This window comes from Leucoraja erinacea, chromosome 30, assembly GCF_028641065.1.
Source record: "Leucoraja erinacea ecotype New England chromosome 30, Leri_hhj_1, whole genome shotgun sequence".
Classification (NCBI taxonomy): Eukaryota; Metazoa; Chordata; class Chondrichthyes; order Rajiformes; family Rajidae; genus Leucoraja; species Leucoraja erinaceus.
In genome coordinates, this window is record NC_073406.1 from 12,636,551 (window position 1) to 12,658,277 (window position 21,727).

General features: G+C 38.4%; 1 protein-coding gene across 1 annotated transcript in view; it reads left to right on the top strand.

The window, feature by feature from the left end:
* The window catches only part of mtor (mechanistic target of rapamycin kinase), a 181,979-nt gene that overhangs the window by 27,708 nt on the left and 132,544 nt on the right, over positions 1–21,727 (top strand). The window contains exons 14-23 of the mRNA XM_055659446.1: positions 2,160–2,282; positions 2,425–2,508; positions 5,447–5,539; positions 7,392–7,526; positions 12,688–12,817; positions 15,997–16,247; positions 17,100–17,186; positions 18,371–18,538; positions 19,895–20,007; positions 20,433–20,595. Coding sequence (XP_055515421.1) covers positions 2,160–2,282; positions 2,425–2,508; positions 5,447–5,539; positions 7,392–7,526; positions 12,688–12,817; positions 15,997–16,247; positions 17,100–17,186; positions 18,371–18,538; positions 19,895–20,007; positions 20,433–20,595 — 1,347 coding nt within the window. The remainder of the gene's footprint in view (positions 1–2,159; positions 2,283–2,424; positions 2,509–5,446; positions 5,540–7,391; positions 7,527–12,687; positions 12,818–15,996; positions 16,248–17,099; positions 17,187–18,370; positions 18,539–19,894; positions 20,008–20,432; positions 20,596–21,727) is intronic.

Consider the following 21,727-nt stretch of genomic DNA (forward strand, 5'->3'; position numbering starts at 1 on the left):
CAATTTTACAATATGTTTTACTGAAGCCAGTTAACCCAGCAAACCTGTACGTCTCTGGAATGTGGGAGAAACCCGGAGAAAACACACATGGTCACGTGGAGATCATACAAACTCCGTACAGCACATGTAGTCAGGATCGATCCGGGGTCACTGCGCCACCGTGCTGCTTTGTTTTCTCATTTTCCACCAATATCATTCTGCAGTTAGATGCTTGAAATCTTGCCCTACAGACTTTTCATCACACGTTTTGAGTTGTAAAATCTAGATGCCTAAGAGCAACTGGATGTATTGGAAATTAATATAACACTAACAATCCTTATGGAATATAGATTTGCTGTTCTAAGTTAAATTAAATTACATCGATGAAGCACTATTTAAATAGTTAAACAACAGATGGGGCAACCAGAAAGAGAGGCCTGGGGTTAGTAACTAAAAAGTATAATCGACCAATTTGGAAATGCACCATGACACAATTATATGAAGCAGAAATAGTTGTGCATGCTATGATAACATCAACAATCTACTGCAATAACCTTGCATGCAGGAACATATTTTTAAGAAAATAACTTTAAGAGAATAACAACAGAAAATACTGGAAACACTCAACAGGGCAGGCAGCATCAATGGGGAGAAAAATATTTTCTGGTCAATAATCTACACCGGAACTGGGAAGGTGAATGGGTTTTCAACATGAAATGTTAGCTCTATTTCACTTTTCAGATATGGTGCCTGACCTACTCACTGCTTCCATCACTTTTTGCTGCTGTCTAGCATCTGCAGATCTCTATGTTTTGGATTGTTTTCCTGAATGAGCTAGATGCTAAATTTCAGAACAGTGAGAGAACGGAATATCAGAGTTTTACTTTATTTAAAACAAAACAGAGTATCGTTTAAACATATCAGACCAATCTAAAAAGATATGAAGTGAAACCCATGTTTTTCCCTTGTAGCCTCTCTTGTGCATTCTAAACTGATGGCGATTGACTGGGTTGTTTTCTCACTGTCCATGCCAGGAAGGGTACATGGGCCCTGCATCACCATGGGAAGGTACTGGGGCTTCACCTTTCCTGCTGCAGTCCAAGAGGAATTGGAGCACATCTGTATCAGGCCCTCACAACTGTATTGAATGCAGCATCTTTTGTGCTTCTGCGTTTACGAAAAGTTGTTAGCATGCAGGGGGAAACATTGACAGCTGTATGGCAGCTGTTTAATCTGTCATCCAAAGAGAAAGGATGAGGACCCACCACTTTTTCAATGCAAATTTTTGGAACGATATTATGACCTTCTCATGCAGTGCCTATTTTTACCGTTCAATAATATTTTAATTTTACCCAATTGATGCTCTTGATAATGTACAGATTGAAGAGATATCCAGAAAATGTTCATATTGCCTTTGACATTCTACATGAAGTTAAAGCTGTTTGTAGAATCAAGTCTGAAAGGCTAACAATATTTGGTAATTTACTTAAGGATGTCATAATGTGCGTTCATCTTTTATATGCCTGTAACAAGATATTTAATACTTTCAGCTATATATTTAGTAACCATGACATATAGTTACTGTTTTACAAATGAATTGTGCAGATTCAGATTTAAGAGGAAGGCCCCTTTTGCAGATTTGCAATATCAAGACGTCATTAATATGTAGTATTTTAATATAAAGTAACACTGAGAAAATACAGTGGCCTGGTATCCATTATAATCAAAACTGTTATTCCCTGTATCCTATCTCACAAGGAATAATTCATGGACAGTTTCTTGTCCATTTATGATCAATGTCATTTATGGACAGTTACAAACTGTCCATACCTTGTGTGGAAACAATGATTTTACTTGTCCTATTATCCTTGAGACTCAAAGGTTAACAGAAGCATTGGTCTTAGAGTTTAGGTCTTTCTTAATTGAGAATGAAAAGTTTTTATTCACCCAACTATAATTTAGCTTGTGTTGTGGAACAGTGGGAGACCCTTCCCGGGATTGTTGGAGCTGCTCATTTATAGCAACTCTTGTTATATAGCAACTGTAGATTTCTTTTCAGTTTTTTAAATCTAAAGTTCTCAGAAGCTTTCCAAAATGAAAACGTGATGATGCCCTATATAAAAAGTCATCAAAATTAAAGGTAAGCTAACTTTGTTTTTGATTTTTTTTTTAATTCACAGATTTTAACTGAACTGGAACATAGTGGAGTGGGTCGAAACAAAGAACAAAGTGCCCGAATGTTAGGCCACCTGGTTTCCAATGCCCCTCGCCTTATCCGGCCTTATATGGAGCCTATTCTCAAGGTGCGCAGGAACATATGTAGTTTCTTACAGTGGTTGTTTGTGTAGAATTATGAAATTGTCATTCATGCTAACACTACAGTATTAGTTTGTGCGTTAAAATGCTGCATATTTACTCTCAAGACATGTTTATGTTTCCATTCAGGCTTTGATTTTAAAACTGAAGGATCATGATCCCAACCCTGGAGTTATCATTAGTGTCCTGGCTACAATTGGTGAACTAGCCCAGGTAAAGCCATTGTGATAACTTCTCTGTAATACGGTTTATTGCATTTATGGACCACCAATAAATTATAAAATGTGCAACAAAATAGTATTGGAATGAAGTTCACTATACTAAAGTGAACCATACACGTTTATGACATACCTTAATTTAAGGAGAACAATGATAATCCATGTAACCACAGGCCCATTAGCCTTCGGTCAACAGTATGGAAATTGTTGGAGAAAGTTAGAAGGGACAAGATTTATCTAGGCCTGGAAAGATGGGCTGATTGGGGATGGTCAGCATGGCTTTGTGTGGGGGATATCCTGTCTCATTAATTAGATTTTAGTTTTTTGAGCAAATATAAAGGTAGTAAGGAAGGTGAGATGGTAAATATCGGCTGTACGGATTTTTGTTAATAAGGCCTTTGCCAAATTATTTTCTCTAGGATCAAAAACAAGGGGCATAGGTTTAACACGAGGAAGTAAGATTTTAAGGAACTTGAGGGGTTAGTTTTTTTTCCCCCTACATGGAGTGCCTGATATCTGGAATGCACTGCCCGAGGCATTTAGACCGTGACTTAAATAGGCACGCTATAGAAGAATATGGTCCTAAAATAGGCAAATAGGATTAGTGTAGATTGGCAAAAGGTTTGGCATGGATGTGATGGACCGATTGCCCTTTTCTGTGCTCATGAGTCTATGACTATGAGAAGTTGTTTCATGATGTCTGCGGTGGCCATGGGTTTCATGGAGTTTTATTTTTCTGACCAGTTAGCCATCCAGGCCTTCTCATCCAGACTAAGAGTTCAGCAGTGGACCTGAATCTTGGGTAAATTCCTAGCATTTATGCTTTATTTTATGTGGGATCCTCTGCTCATTCTAACTTGGCATGAGATCTGAAACCACGTTGATTTTAGTGGGGGTTATTTGGCAGCAAGTTCCGAGGCAAAGGGGAAGTTTCTGTTTTAATTATTTCATTTCAGTTTAATGTTAAATAGCAGCTTGTATTCAAAGTTGGCTCAGTGACAGAAAGCAAAAGGGTGATGGATGTTTTTATGAATGAAAGGCAATACCTTGCTTTTTGTATATTGATTTAGACAAATGTAGTAGGTAGATAAAATTAAAATTGCAGCTAGAAATACTGGATACACAGTCGAGTAGCAAAGCATTAGACTGCAGGAGGATAGACTCAAAGAAAACATGACACAGACACACACAGTGTTTCATCAGTGTGTGTCTATCTAGCGACAGTGAGATACCCAACCTACTGTAATTGCCATTTTCCAGCATCAGGTTCACAGTAGATCATGGTTCTTCAAGTAAACATCTTAAGTATTTTCTAAAAGTGATCCTGTTTTCTGCTGCAGCCATACTTTTAGGATGAATTCCAGATCTCTGCCACCCTCTGGCCAGAATATCTTTTCCTCATCTCCCCTCCGAGGGATTTGGAAAGAGATATGATAAACTTTGAGTTGCCCTCTTTGGGACAGAGGAGCGTGGGGGAGACTTAATTGGGATGTTTTAAATTATCAGAGGTGTAGACTGACCTATTTCTCGAACCAGAAGGGTAAAAACCGAAGTGCGTAGATTTAGCATAATTGATAGAAGGATCAGTGAGTCCGCACGGACCAGCGATCCCTGCACATTAACACTATCCTACACAAACAATGGACAATTTACATTTATACCAAGCCAATTAACCTACAAATGTGGATGTCTTTGGAGTGTTGGAGGAAACCGAAGATCTCAGAGAAAACGCACGGGGGGAGCGTGCAACTACGTACAGACAGCACCTGTAGTCGGGATCGAACCCACATCTTTGGTGCTGTAAGGCGGCAACTCTACTGCTGTGCCACCGTGCCGTCCTTCAAATTAGAGGGGAGATGACAGCTGTTTCAAAATGTTTTTTTATTATTGAGCAGCACTAGTGTACAAGGCCAATGTGGTGGCAGTGTAGAGAGTGCTGCTGCCTCTCAGCTCAGAGTTGTGGGTGAAGTCCTAACCTCTGGGGTCTGTGCAAAGTTTTCACCTTCTCCATGAGCACGTGGGTTTCCTTCGTGTGCTCGGATTTCCTTCCACGTACCATAAAAGCTGTTCGGTTAATTGATCGCTGTTATTTAGTCCCTCTGTATTTAGCGGCTTGGAAGCTAACATGGATTTGGTGCATAAATGGCCTCTTTCTGTGTCATTCTAAATGTATGAACCTGCCCAAAGTGTATGAACCTTTGCAGCTGGCAAAGCTGGTGTTTGTAGTTTTGCCAGCTGGCAAAGGTGTCAGGAATGTTTTGCGGGAAGAGCTTCCTCAATTTGCAGCTTCTGAGCATTGCTGGAGTTTGGGAAGCTTTGCATTTGGTCCTCAAACATTCAGCTGTGAGGAGATTTGGGAAGAAATTCCCAATAGGGGCAGAGGTCCAGTATCATCTTGTAGTTTTTAACTTTCTCACAATGGCCCAGGATTCTTAACATCCTGCTTTGCATATTTAACTTCTATTTATTACTGGTAAACAGAAATGATTTTTCAGGTTTTTAGTTACATTTGATCTTCAATGTTAAATAAGTCACCAATACCTTTTCAAGTAATGCTCTTGTAATTGTAAAATGTCTTGCTAATTAGTGAAAGTACAAAAAGCTTTTTACTGTACCTCAGTACATGTGACAATAATAAACTAAACTAAACTCTGTCTCCGTCTCAGTCTGAAGAATGACCTCAACCCAAAATGTCAACTATTCTTTTGCTCCAGAGGTGCTACCTGACCCATTGAGTTACTCCAGCATTCTGTGTCTATCTTAAACTAAACTAAAACTGTTTTGCTATGTTTTTAAGACGAGTATCTTGAATGTAGAACGATGACTTGCCAGTTGTAAAATGAAACATTTTAATATTGAGTATTACAAATCTGTGTCCAGTTGATAGCCTTTATTTCAGAGGTTTAAGTTAATAATAATATTCATTCCTGCAGGTGAGTGGGCTGGAGATGAGAAAATGGATGGATGAATTATTTCCTATCATAATGGACATGCTTCAAGATTCATCATCACTTGCAAAGAGACAGGTAAACCATTTACATGCTTGTTAATGTGTGTTATAGTTGACATTTGCAGTAACAATGTAAAGGACTATCTGGAGAATTTGGAAAATTGCAAACTAAGCATTTTCATTTTCAATAATACATGAGCGTGTGTCGTTGTGAGAAAAATCATCATTATGCTGAAAATAATCATGTTAATTCTATTATTTGAATCTAGTATCCAGTACATCAAGTGCTGAAATAATTTCTCATCGTGCTAATTCAACATGAAGTAGTAACACCGTTATTTTACAATCACAACAAATGCTGTAAACCTTAAGGTGAAGTCATGTTTATTTCACATCTTTGCAAATCAGTGCAATCAGTTGTGGTGAAGCCTCAATACTTGATAGGCAATAGTTAATTTAATATTCATTTGATTACAAAATAATTGATATTGTTTCCTCAGCAGTGCGTGGATTAACCATGACCATTATAAGGCCCATTTCCAAACAGCCTCTTGGCCATGGCAGTAAAAATCCAGTAGGAGTATATTAACTACAGGGAAAGAGCAACAATAGAACTACTGTTACAGTCAATTAATAGTGCATTATATATGGAGTACTTGTAAAGTACAGTAATTGTGCATTAATTGCAGTTAGAAATGGTAGGAATACAATAAGCAAGATTTCAATTGAAAATAATTTACACAGCAGAACTGTATCTAAGAGGATTATACCGTACAGCCGTTTTGACCACTGAAAAGCAATTTGAATTGCTTGAGCTGGCAAAAGTACAATTAGAAAACAATTTGCAAACAAGACTAAGTACTCACAAGTAGTAAACAATGTTCTGTGTAGCAAGTTGATGCTTTCATTCATTCTCTTTTTCACAAACATTCTTGCATCACACAACATTTTTTTTTGCACGTCCTTCTCTGAACTAACTAACCATAATAATGCCAAATCAATGTTAGTCACTGAGCAAAGCTGTCGGGGAGAAGCACAATTTGTCACAACACCAGATCTCAGATATATATGTAACACCAGATCTACAGATATATATGTATTTTTTAATTTTAATTCCTATTTATTTTGTAATGGAAACTGAATGGACACTGGTTGAGCAACGTTTTTTTGTTTCCTCTGGGTATGCGAATACTCAGGAAATGACAATAAAGATTTACAATTACAATCTCGTGGTATTGAATGTTTCCAACCATGTGGATAGGAAACCAGAATAATTTTGTCTTTAGATTCAGGAGAAAAAGAAACCCTAGTTCTTCTCACAAATTTGATTTGCAAGTTTATACAGCAGAGGCCAATAGTGGAATGTAACACTTACTGATCTGTTTCATTACTTCTTGTTATGATAACAACAATTGCACACCCGAAAACTGGATCTGTGCGCAGTCACGATCTGCCCAACTGACTTGTTTGGAAATCTTTTCTGCTTGCTTTAAATACACTACTTTACCTCCTGTTCTTAAATTGTTGTAGCTCAGAGCATTTATCTACCTTTCCTGCAGCTCTGAATAAAAATTTATGTTTAATATTTCTAGGTTAATCAGTAAATATATTATTTTTACATTGACTATTTTTATATTTTATTGTATCGGATTTTTTTGCCTTCCGCTACCTTTCTTTGCCATTCTCCTACTACTGGTGCTTCTTCCTCCTTTCCTCTTTCTCTACCATGATTCTACTTGCTTATCCCTTCCCTCCCATCCCTGTCCTCTCCATGCACCTCTGCCCTTTCTCCTCCTCTCTCCTCACCATCCTGCTCCGACTACCTTTTCTTTTTCAATAAACTTCAATACAGTTGGTTCTGAAGCAAGCAGAAAGCATATATTGTGTATCAAAGATTGATCGCTGCTATTTCTATGTGAATTGGACAGGTGGCACTGTGGACCTTAGGACAGCAAGTTGCCTGCACTGGCTATGTGGTGGAGCCTTACAGAAAATACCCTTCCCTTCTTGAAGTCCTGCTAAATTTCCTGAAGACCGAGCAGAACCAGGGTATTCGAAGAGAGGTAAAGCATGAGCACATAAAGGATAGATACAAAATGCTGGAGTAACTGAGCAGGAGAAAGCATCATCTCTGGAGAGAAGGAATGGGGACGTTTCGGGTTGAGACCCTTCTTCAGACTCTGTCTTTTCTCAGATTCCTTCTCGCCAGAGGTGCTGCCTGTCCCGCTGAGTTACTGCAGTATTTTGTGTCTTTCTTCGACGTAAACCAACATCTGCAGTTCCTTCCTATACTGTACATGTAAAAGTGGTATTGGTTTAAATTATTTCAATGTGAAGATAGCAGTAGAGACTGTGAAGATAATAAAAATGGAGTTTCACTCATTTCAGTGTATGGGTAATTCCACATTCTGGAGAGAAATGCGTCCTTAATTAGATTTATTCCCCCAAGTGTTTTGTGATCATTCCTCTCTGAAATCTGTGTGTGTGTCCAGATTTGGGAGTTAACATAAGAGGGACATGAACCCGGTCTGCTAATGTTCTTGTCTTTGCACTATCATCTCATTGGAAATCATACGGTGAAACTCTCTTCACCCATCAGTGCCTCGTGATGGTGGAGAAAATATTAGCTTAAGTTCACACCATGAAATTGATTCACTGCAAGAGTCTGTGGAAGCAGCAGTTAAGACCTTGATGCATGTGATCAGGAAGTAAACAGTCTGGTTACTTGAGTAACATAATATTTGATAAACAATGCTTTTATGGGCTACTAAACAAGTGCAAATACATTAGCTGCTAAGCAGCAAACACAGTGAATTTCTATCTCTGGGCATTAAATATCATGCAATAAATGTTTGCGTCCTTGTAAAACACTTTCATTGTTGTGTTGTGTAATGAAGTGCTTGTAAGATCTAATCTCAACACTGTATATCATTCAAAGGCATGTTCCCTGGTACCTCAAACATGTATTTATAACCCATCTTTTTGAATGTTTTACACCACCCCCGCAGGGCAAGGCCAGGTAATTCCCTCATGTAAAGGCTAATTAAAAGATTGGAAGATTGTGAAGAAAAGTCTTTGGAAGATTGTGTTGTATTTCGTCTATAAATTAACTGCCGGAATTTTGAAGTTAAACTGTAGGCTTATCATATTAATTTTGATTTTGTTTTTAGAGAGTTTTTAGTTCCATGGAATGGAGACAGGCTATTCGGCCCACTGAGTCCGTACACTAGTTCCATCATACACACTAGGGACAATTTACAGAAGTCAATTAACCTACAAACTTGCACATCTTTGGAATGTGGTAGGAGAACTGGACCACCCATACGGTCACAAGGAGAACATCCAAACTCCGTACAGACAGCACCCAGATCTCTGGCGCTGTAAGGCAGCAACTCTATCGCTGCGCCTCTGGAATTTATGGGCGAAAAGAGTTTCACCTTAGGATTTCTAATGATAAATTCCAGACATTATGTGTTTTACAAAGTTGTACATTTTTTTTCCTTTTTTAATGGAGATGCTTTAGACCAATGCATGAATTAGCTTACTTGGTATTAATCTATTAGGCCCATCAATCACAAGCCGAGTTTGAACAGAAAATTCCACTTACCCTGTCCCCCGCCTTATTTCCCTGAACCTCTGCAAGTTGTTTCCTCTCAAGTTCCTTTTGAACATTTTGTCCCATTTGCCTTCAAGAAAAAGTAATCAGCCATGATCATAATGAATGGCGGTGCAGGCTCGAAGGGCTGAATGGCCTACTCCTGCACCTATTTTCTATGTTTCTATGTCTATAGTAGCCAGTTAACCAATCGTCTGTCTTTTGTTATGGTAGGACGCTGGCTAGCTCAATTGTAACCCAAGCAGTCATGTGGGTTTCTCAATTGAAACCCAACCAGATGCCACACAGATGGCATCCAAGCTCTGGATTGAACTTGGGTCTTTGGGAGCCCTGACTCCGTGCTTGATATGACACTGAACCACAAAGTTCCAAGCTCAGTTCCAGTGTGTCAGCTACCAACAGTAAAGAGGAGAACAACAGTAGAAGGATCTGACTGATACCATAAGGTCATAAGTGATAGGAGCAGAATTAGGCTAATCGGCCCTTCGAGTCTACTCCGCCTTTCTATCATGGCTCATCTATCTCTCCCTCCAAACCCCATTCTCCTGCCTTCTCCTCATAACCCCTGACACAGTACTAATTAAGGATCTATCTATCTCTGCGTTAAAAATATCCACTGACTTGATCTTCACAGCCTTTTGTGGCAAAGAGTTACAGATTCACCACCTTATGTTGAAAAATGTACATGTGTGCATTTCAAATGAGATTGGCTTTCTCTTGTAAACTGCCAGCAATCCTTATTTAGCAGAAACTCTGTTCAAATTACTTTAACTGTAAAAAATAATGTGTGAGATACAATGAAGTGTGGCGGTCTTTTTGTTAGTAAATTGAAATATGTTTAAAATCTTTCGAATCATTCCACATCAGTTTCATTTCAAGAAGCCAGTGGATCCATTGTGCAGAAACTCATAATTTTAATTAATACGACCTGTATTATGGCCTGCGGACAGGGCCAATGTCGAGCCAGCTTTTTCTTTTTACTTTGATTAATATGGGTGTCGGGGGTTATGGGGAGAAGGCAGAAGAATGGCATTTGGAGGGAGATAGATCAACCATGATTGAATGGCAGAACAGGCTAGATGGGTCGAATAGCCTAATTTTGCTCCTATCACTTATGACCGTATGAGCATAACGAGCATAATAGGTTCCAGAAATCCAATTTGAGAAAGGCAACTTATGCTCTGAATACCGCAATGTGTTTCTGAGTTGGTTTGGCTAAAATAGGTTACATTTCAATGAAAGTAATAGTATAATGTGCTGGAAACTAGGTCATTCCATCTATCTACCAAGTAACAGTTTTGGTGTGAGAGGTGACAAGTGGTCCCTTCAAAAATGTGTTCATATTAATCCATCCACTGTATGGAGAGTTGTTTGTCAGGCAAAACATCAATAGCACTGCATTAATCTTGCAAAACTAATGCAATGTAGAATATTGAAGTTTTTTTTTAATAAGAACAAATAGATTGAAGCAGGAGTTATTCCTGCTCAGGATAGAGGATTGCTGTGCATGCACTTATTTAAAAACAGTGAAAATTAAGCAAAATGTTAATTTTTACAGAAATTCATCACTCCAGCTTAATGAAAAAGTACTTTTATACACTGCTGTTCTTAGTTATGATATTTGGATAGCTCATATTGCCAATCAGGCCAGTTGGATGTAGTTAAAATTGGTATTTGGAGCATTTACTCCAGCTTGGAGCCACTGTTTCCATTTATCTAAATCATCAAGTAATCAATCTTACAGTAAAATAATGTTTCATATTTTATATCATCTTGTCACCAAGAATAGCTATTTTCATGGACCCCGAAGGGGATGTAATTTATTCCAACTGTTCTACAATAGTTAAATCAACTGTTGAACATATCAATCTTGGAAGCTCTCATCAAGTTACTTCTGGATAGCTTCTGTAAAAGACAAATTAAATCTTTTTTTTTTAAGGAGTTGAATAAATGTATTTTTCTGCTGAAACCCAAGTTTAAATTAATGTTCCAGTCTAGTTTATCCACTTTTTGAACTGAAGAATGGACAGAGTTGGACCAATCATTGGATCCATCTAACCAGCCCTGAACAGTATAGTATCCCATTGTTTGCATGCACCAGTGTATCTTTTCCCAAACCTTGCATTGTCTATTACCAAGTTCATTGGAACCAATTTTTATTTTGGATTGAGATGGTATTTTGAGTTGGTTAAGAAAAGTAGCATGAGCTGAAGCAGGATTTTACTTTTCACCTACATGCCAAATGTATATGTGGTCAGCAGCATAGTTGGTGTTTTGACTCTTCCTTCCTCCACATCCCCCTCCAGTGCCTCCCTACTGTATCCACAAAATGTTAATCAATTTTTTTTAACCAAATACAAATTCATTCCTAGGCTTTAACTTCTAAATCATATATATATATATATATTGGAAACACTGTATTTGGAGATGCAAACTAATTTTATTTTTTGAAGGGAAAGATTGAAATGAGTTCAGTGATTTTTCATGCGGCTACAATTTCTCTCACACCTCATTCATTAACAAGTGACTGTAAAATCCTGTATAGAGTATTGAAAATGTGGCCTTAAAGGCACGGGCAAGATCAAACATTTCTGCCTCTTCGCAGACAAAGCAGCACAACTGAGCTCCAGGCTATCTGTGCACAACACATCTGCTGCTGAAAAATGACAGTGCAGAGTAATTATTTTTCATCCTGAAACCTAAACAGCGAGCAGTCGCAGATCTTTTGATGATGAGATGACCCCCAGTTGATCCGAAATACAATCTGTACCTACCCGTTCATGGAGATCTTGTTGAAGTTCCAGTTTACTTTATGATTTAGAGGAACTTTTTGTGGTAACTCTACCCTTGCAACATATATAGGACATTGGGGGTAAATTCTGAACCAAAAATGTTTCAAGGCCCACAGCAAGGTCTGTCAGAAAAGGGTAAGGGTGACACTTACCAAGACATGAAAAGGGCATATTAGTCGGTGCATGTGTTACTGCAGGTAAAGCAATGGAAATCATCCTATTCTGGGAAAAAATACTTCCATATTCACACATGTAAGATTCTAAGGGGCTTGATGGGGTAGATGTTTAGATGTTTCCACCAGTGGGAGAGTCAGTAGCAAGAGGACATAGCTACAAGATAAGGAGCTGGACATTTAAAACTGAGGCATGTAGTGAATCTCAGGAAGTCTTTACCCTTGACTGTGGAATTCAGGGTTATGGAGAGCTGACACAGGAGATGAGGCTGGCATAGATCAACCTTGATCATAGTGAATGATGGGGCAGACGTGACGAGCCTGGTGGGCCAACGCATGCTATTTCTTGTGTTATTTTGTGCTGACAACACAAGCAAAATGGAGGTATCTTTGCGTAAACACCCTGCAGACAGATTGTAGAGTGGTAAGCACACCTTGAAATTAATTTGCAAATATTACTCTATCTTTATGCAAAGGGAAATTTAAAACCTATTGCAAATGGTTGCACTAATGTAGATGTAAAGAAAATAATTATACAAGAAATCTATGAAGTATGATGAGTTTATTTCAAAAGCTGCTAATTAAATGTTTTTTCTTTAAGAAAGGTGCAAAATATTCACCAATATCTTGCTATTTTTTGTAGGCAATCCGTGTCTTGGGGCTGTTGGGTGCCTTGGATCCATACAAGCACAAGGTTAATATTGGGATGATTGACCAGTCCCGAGATGCTTCTGCTGTCAGTCTATCAGAGTCTAAATCAAATCAGGACTCAGGTATGAATCTTCTTCTTGCGTATGGCGTGCACAGCCTAAAGTTGTAGGACAACTTGTTCTATTTGATCATATTTGATTGTGCACACCAGGTTGATTGCATTCGTCGAAACCACGTGACAGTTGCAATCTTCCACCCCCAGGTATGAATGTGGTTCGCAATAAGGATCAGTTGCATTGGCAGTAACTTGACAAATGTTTGAGTACGAATGTAATTGCTTCTAGCCTTTATTTTTGATATTGTATTTCTTTTTGGCAAGAAATCGAAAGTAATATTTTGAACCGACCGAAACACTGATCTTATCTTACATGCTTATCTTTGATGTGCAAGGAATGAATGAATGAATGAGACTTTATTATCACACGTGGCATGTCACAGTGCGATTCTTTGTTTTGGTACACAAGTATGCAAAGAATCGCCACGTATAGGGCACCGATAGATACAAAGTGTTCCATTTAGTCCTCTATGGTCCCTCCCTAAGTATTCCATTTAGTCCGCCAGGTCCCTCTTCGTTCACTGTGGGCCTGTCCGACCTTCGACACCCTCTGCCGGCCCATTGGACCCTGATGACACTCGTGTATGAAATGCTACATAAAATAATATGATCACCTGGGCAATAAGAACATGAAACACATCATGGCACAGGACAGGGCCAGGCCCTAAGGCCCGCAATATCTGTGCTAAACATCATGCCAAATTAAACTGATCCCTTCTGCCTGCACATGATCCATTGCTATTTTTGTGAGTATGCATTTGGACCCCAAGATCCCTCTGTATATGGGTCCTGCCATTAACTTTATATTTTCCCTATGTATTTGACTTCCCAAAGTACAACACCTCACACTTGTCCCGATTAAACTCTATCTTCCATTTCTCCACCCACATCTGTGATTGTTCTGTACTCTTTGACAGCCGGCTTTATTGTCTGCAAGTCCACCCATGTTTGTGCCATCAGCAAAGTTATTAAATGATCCATTTACATGTTCACAAACAACAGAGGTCCTTACACTGATCCCTGGGGAACACCACTGGTCACATATCTCTAGCCAGAATAACCTCCTTCCACACCACCCTCTTCCACACCACCCTCCTTCCACACACCTCTCTTTTAGGGGCAAACCAGATCTGAATCCAAACTACCCAGTCACTAGATCTCATGTATTTTAATCTTCTGGATCATCCTACCATGACGAACCTTACCAGATGCTTTACTGAAGTCTGTGTACATAACATCCACTGCCCTGCCCTCATCAATCACCTTTGTCTCTTCCTCAAAAAAATGCGATCAAGTTTGTAAGACAGTCAATATGAGTGAAGTTGAAATCACGCACTACTACAACCTAATTATTTATACAGCTACTGCAAACTCCCTATATATTTGTTCCTCTCATTCCTGCTGACTATTGGGGGACCTATAATACAATCACATCCAATTGATCATCCCCTTCTTATTTCCAAGTTGCACCCATTAATGAATCATCCAGCCTTACTGGATGATTACCTAAGGATATCTCCTGAGGTACTGCTGTGCCGTTCTCCTCTAATCACAAACACAATTCCACTCCTTGTTCGCTCTATCTCTATCCTGCATGTGCATCCTGCACGCAACAAAAGCTTTTCACTGTACCTCGGCATACGTGACAATAAATTAAACTAAAGCATGTTGCAAGTGACATTTGAGCTGCCAGTTCTGCCCCTCTCTCATCTATATTCCTGTCATGGTTATAATATCTCAGTCCCATCTATCAATCCGTGCCCTGAGTTCATCTACCTTTGCATCGTATTGTAAAATGCAGTTTTACAGGCGTTATGGATCTCTTGTGTCTCACTAAAACAGCCACGTTGTGTAAGCTTCAACAACTGCAGATTATTTGACACTGAGAGGGCACCGTTCAGCACAAAAATTCACAAATGTGTAGCGGGACACTAAAACACTAAGTAGTATCATGCACAGGGACCTGAGCTAGCTGTTCATACATATAACACAATTGCAACATATTCCAGAAATGTAACCCATATTTTAATCAAATATCAATTGCATTTAGATATCATTATGCCTGATCTGATTGAGTTTATTTGTTACTACATGGTAGTGGAGTGACTTGTTTGATAGGCAGGAGTCATGATCAGATCATTCTCAGTTTCAGTGATACTCTCTTTGAAGGTTCTGCTCATTATTTTTAAGTGAAACACAAATATAATCTGGTACACTTTCTAAACTCTAAGTCTCAGTTATAGTAAGTGGTGAGTTAAACATTTTCAAGTCAATGTTTTTCCCTCCTTTCCAAATATGTCTGCAAGCTAGTGTGAACTACTACATTAGGATGTCTTTAATTTTATGCCTAAAATATATAAACATTGTGAGAATTGATTGATACATCATGATGCCTTGTAAAGTGGGCAGTCACCTTGTTGCAAATAATTAATGGGGTATGAAGACTAATCAAAATGGTAGAATAACAAATTATTGTGACAGCATTTAATTGGGGAAGAGTTCAAAAGAAGGAAACTAACATTGCAGCTTTATTGCATGATGATGAATATAATTTATGGAATAAGCAGCTCAGCACAACTGGGTATAATGCAGACTGACCTTATCCTACTTTGCAGAGATTGATTGTACCTTTTAGTTTCTTCATTTAAATGTACTTCAGGAAATAAGTGTGACCTTCAGCAATAAAATGTAATGAGATTGGGCACTGGTTACAGCTGAATGGATTATTAACACTAAGACATCTCCATCTAACGCATTGTGTCAAGACAATGCATGCATTTTGTTGAATGAATTCAAAGTCTCGCTGTGTGAAGATTTATGGACTGAGCGCAAAGCCAGCATTTTCAATGAGGTATTTTCTAAGTAATTGGTATTTCCTGCTGTTTCACGAAGGAACTCTAAATATGATTGATCATGACTGTTTCAAAGTATTTATTTAATTCTCTGTTAGGATGCTCTGCAATTTAGGGGAAGGGAGTGTAAAATGTAGACCTCTCCAACCAAGTAAAATGATGTTGAGGGTGTTTAGCCCGTTTCTGTGTTGTACTACTGTATACCATAGACAAACCCCAAGAAGGCACTTCACGATAAAATCAGAAGGTTTTGATCCAGTTGACCTGTTGCATTGCAATTATTAATATTCAAAAGTTTCTCTATTTACATTTTTACTGTTTATTTTGATTGCAGCCGATTACAGCACTAGTGAAATGCTGGTGAACATGGGGAATTTACCATTGGATGAGTTTTACCCGGCTGTTGCCGTAGTAACCCTGATGCGCATCTTGCGAGACACCTCCCTCTCAAACCACCACACAATGGTCGTTCAGGCTGTCACATTTATCTTCAAGTCTTTGGGCTTGAAGTGTGTCCAGTTCCTGCCTCAAGTCATGCCTACGTTCCTGAACATTATTCGAGTGTGCGATGCCAATATTCGAGAGGTAGGTTTCTTGAACGAGCTTCTTCGGAATCGGCTTATCTCTGTAAGGGCAAGAAGCAAAGATGACAAGATTAGGAAACTTGCTTAAGAAAGGAAATCAGGGGGTTGGATTCTGAAAAAAGAAAGAACCGGATGTCAGATGTAGGAAAGAATGTATCAAGTGAGCCCTTTGAGGCTTGCAAAGGATATAGAGGAGATCTTAAGAAAGTAGGCAAGAGGGCAAAAATGGTATGTGAAATTACTTTTCCTAACAGAATAAAATAGAATTACAAAACCTATCTTGCATATTCGAAGCAAGAGTGTAGGTAGGAAAAGAGAGGGTCTCCTCAGGAGCCCAGAGGGCTCTGGAGCCAGGGGAAATGTGTGCTGTCCGGAATGAGTATTTCACACAAGTATTCACGGGAGGGAGGAGGGGAGGAGGGGAGTTGAGGAGGGTGAAGGATAGGAAAGGTGTATGCTGATAGTTTGGAACACATGTGTATTGGGAGAGTGGAAATGTAAGTTGTTGATGCACATTAAGGTGTACAAATCCCCTGAGCTTGATGAAATCTACATCATGGTCTTACAAGAAGCAAGGGAGGAGAATGTGATTTATGAATTTATTGACATTTTCCATACTTTGTTGGATTACCTACTGTTAGACTTATTCCTGCTTGTGTCTACAGTTTAGCACATTTAAAACCAATAATCTGGAGATTTGTTGAAATTTGTGGTTGCCATGTAAAAATAGTACAATTTATTTATTAAAAAGTCATGGGACAGAATGTAATTTCTTAATCATGTATGTAATTATATTTTTCAGTTGAGAACATTTATGTCTAAACTATTTATATACTTTTTTGTTTTGTTGCAGTTTTTGTTCCAGCAGCTGGGAATGCTTGTTTCCTTTGTGAAGATTCACATTCGACCCTATATGGATGACATATTTGCCTTGATTAAAGTGAGCACCATTTATCAGTTCATAGTCTTCCTGTCGTTCTTGTCATCAGTCTTAAAACTGCCTGATGGTTTATGATTTAAACTGCTTTCTATAAATAGTTATAGAAGTCGCTGTCCATAGCCTTCTGCGTAGCATATTTCTAATTCTGTAAGGACAACATGAATTTCTATGATAGTTTATATCTAACAAGGTGCTTTACATGGGCTTAACCAAATGCAATTTAACACAGAACCACATGAGGAGATGCCCTTGTGCAGTGTTTGAAACTGACCTCAGAAAAGCATTCAGGATATAATGTTCACACCATATATTTAAGTGCTGGAGACTGGAGAATTGTAATTTTCCAATGTGTTCCAGATCTCAAAATGTTGAAGATAATGCTGAATATTTAAAAAAGAAAAATTGGATAATTGCACTTAGAAATTTCAGTTGCACAGTCACGCTGTAGCCTATTTACATTATGTAAAAACTGACTTAAACTTGGCGCTTTTATGTACTTATCTGACACGGGTATTGTTGACAAATCCAGGATTTAACTCCCATTTCTAACAATGGCCTTGAATTAGGACAGTCCGTGGTGAGAAGGGATTCCCGTTGTTGGGTTCAACGGTCTGGATTTTGGCGTTAATTGATTCATTATTGCAGATTTTTCATATTTATCTCTGATGTTATGTCCTTATATTCCCTTATGATGTTGAATAAGGCCAATCACCCCCATCAAGCCTGTGCTGGCTGTCCGAGCAGTCCAATGCAATTGTCTCATTCCCTTATCCTCCTGAACCTGCCATCTTTCCAACACCCATAAAATCCATTGATTCTCTTGCTTCCACGCATTTCCCGCCCCCCTCCCACACACACACACACAGACGCGCGCACAATCGCACACACTCAATCGCACGCACACACACACACACACACACACACACTCACACTCAGACACACAGGCACAGACACAGACAGACACACACACACACACACACACACACACACACACACACACACACACACACGCGCGCGTGGCCATCCAACCTACCTTTGGGATGTAAGAAGAAATCGGAACACAAGGTGAAAATCTACAGAGACTCTTTGTTTGATTTCTTAACCCAGCACAAAAGTACATTCTTTTAAGAAGAACTTTAAATGTGGATTTATTTTTAAAAGTCATTATCTTCTGCTGTTTACAGGAATATTGGACACTTAACAACCAAATGCAAAATACGATAATTCTGGTCATTGAGCAGATTGTTGTCGCTTTGGGAGGGGAGTTTAAGCTTTATCTACCGCAGCTAATTCCTCACATGCTACGTGTCTTCATGCATGACACCAGTGCAGGTCGTAGTGTCACAATCAAGGTGAGTCTAGTAAAGTTTTGATGACATTTATTAATGGACCAAATTATTTTGTTAGTTAAAATCCTCCAGACTAAAATATCCAGTTTTCAGCCCTTGACAGTTTTCTGTTTGTGCCGTAAAATGTTTTATTTAATCTTTATTGGACTATAATTCTATATTACAAAACTTTTTTTGAAAGCTGAATAGACCATAGGAAACTGTCTTAAATTGGCATCAATGCATTGCAGTGCATTATTTAATGATTAATGGGTTAAGTTTTCATGAGTTGTGAGATAACATTAGTAGATAGTAATGAACAAGATCAAAATTGCCTCACAGGGTTCACAGCCCAGCTTAATAACAGCTTGGCAATAACTAAATTTGTATTTATTATTAAAACTCTCTTTGACATAATTTGTCATTGATGATAAAGGAGACGGGTAAACTATTTTTGAAGTTTAAACGCGAACATCATAATACTTCTGTGAATTGTAACCTTATTGAATTTTTTAACCCTGTTGCATTTTAATCAAATTATTGATTCCAGAAACCAAAATGTTGGAGTGGATTGCCGTGTTCCCAAATTAGAATGTTACTATCCAATTTCTTATAATTGGAAAACTTTTGCTCGTTGCCACTCAGTATTCATTTTGATTGCTGGATTCTCTTAATAAAATATCGATGCCAAGAAATTGGATCGCCTTTCTGACTCTCTGTAGATTACTATGTACCCTGGACAATCTGTTTTGTCCTTTGGTGTGCCACATGCTATTGAAGTTCAGGGCTTTGATGAATTATAAAACGGTAGCTGCACTGGAAACTTCCATTTGTATTCAGTGATCAAAATAATGTAGTTTAATTCAAGTCAGATTCTTTGCACTTGAACGAATGAATACTTTATTGTCACATGTGACAAGTCACAGTGAAATTCTTTGCTTCCATACCCAAGGTATGCAATAGTCGCCACATAAAGAGCGTCGACAAAGTTATGCCACTTCAGGCAATTCATGTTTCAATTTTAGTATCTTTATTCAGCAGTTTCACAATTCATGACAGAAATGAATTTCAGATGTATTATTTTAACTTTCTCTTCAAATCCCGTGCCACTGCCAGGATAACGAGCCATTATCACCGAGTTAAAACTCTACATTTTTAACAACTTTGGACTTCAAAACGCACAATATAGTGGTAAAAATGTGGTGACGAGTTCTGTGTCAGTGCAATTTACTATTCCTATATCCTTGTACTTCAGTATGATTGTGCTTATGTATAAAAAGATTTCTACTGAACTGTAAGCAAGAAAGGAATTTCACTGTACCATGGTACATGTGACAATAAAGTGGCCACTGACCCATTGATGTTGATTTCTTCCTGTAGTTACTGAATGCAATACAACTGTTTGGTGCCAATCTGGATGATTATTTGCATCTTCTTCTTCCTCCAATTGTTAAATTATTTGATGGACAAGAAGTACCACTGGGTCCTAGAAAGTAAGTCTGCAGTTGTTCATATACAATCTATGCACTCCTTTAAAACCTTTAACAAACATCTGTCACGTTTGTACAAACTTTCAGCTAAATAAAAAGTAGCGAGAAGCATTGAAATGGTTGGATGAAATTCCCGATTGGGGTCTCATGTAAGAAAATCACTAGGCTGTTTGCTATTTGTGAGGCTAAGGTTGGTGTAGTTAATGGTGCTTCTCATCTACATGGGATGTGAATTTTTACTATACAAAATATAGTATCCTCGGTTAGTGAGGGTTATGGAAAGCTTGTAATATTGTACAATAATAGATCCCAAATATGTGGAATTCAAGCCTTTTGGCCAAATGTAAATAAGAGTTGGAAGGAGGAATGACAAAAATAGGCCTTGTTTCTTGATGATCATACATTGATCTCTTTCCAAAATGCGTTAGGGTGGCTTTGGAGACTCTGGATCGTCTGACAGAATCCCTGGACTTCACTGACTATGCGTCGAGGATTATTCATCCAATAGTTCGTACACTGGATTTTACTCCAGAGTTGCGTCAAACGGCAATGGACACACTTTCATCATTGGTATTCCAACTTGGAAAAAAGGTGAAAATAAGTTATTTACCCATCTTTCTAGTATAGATATAAACATACAGTATATACTGTACTATGTGTATCTGCATTTCCTATTTCAACAATATTAGTTGGTGTCTATGTATAGCTAGAACATTCATCTCTTAGACAAGATTTAAATTTAATTTGGAACAATGCATTATCACTGGTATCAGAGAACACTATGGAATGATTTTACCCAATTTCAACCCAGTTGTTATGGGTGTGAGCAAACAACATAAAGCCACTTGAAATGGCAATTTATTTTAGAGAAAAAGAAAACTGTAAAGCTCAGAAACTGTAGATGCTAGAATATTGAGCAAAAAACAAAGTGCTGGAGGAACTCGATGGGAGAGGCACTATCTGCAGAGGGAAATGTGCAGGTAATGTTTTGGGTTGAGAACCTTCTTTGGACTTCCTTCAATAAGAATCTGGTTGGGGGTGAAATAGTAACTGCTTTTTGAGGTAAGTGCTTATGCTTTGTTGCCCAGAAAGTTTAGCCCTTCTCAAAATCAGGTTATGAGAAAGTTGTGTACCAATTTGTTGGTGTTATAGAACTGAAACCCATTGCCTTTATTCTACTAACCAAATCGAAAGACCCAACCACAAAGTATGTTCATGCGCAAAATACATTCTGCACCCAAATATACTTTGCATGTTTGAATGTTTACAGTTCTTTGTCTAAAGTAAGACAGCCTTCTGTAACGAGGCTGACATAAAACAGGCAAGGTTCTGTGAAAAATCAAACAATCCAAGTATTGAGTTCTCAATTTTCCCGTTGAAATTCTGGCTATGCCAAATGTTGCACAATTCTGTCGAGACTGCGTAACTACCAGCGAAAGCACTAACAATTTTTTTCTTTGGTTCTTTTCGTATTTTCATAATTTAATCTGCAACTGAATATGTACCAGGACCGGAACAATACAATTTTTACTCGCTGCAGGTTTGCAGGTATATTAGCACGATAACACACCAAAAACAAACAGTACACAAGAATGAAAATCGAAATTGACTTTGTTGTATGCACAAGTACTGTGAGGTACAAGTACAACGAAAATCTTGCTTGTAGCAGCATCACAGGCGCAGAGACCCAGACACACCCATAGTCTCCGTGTTGGATAGTAAG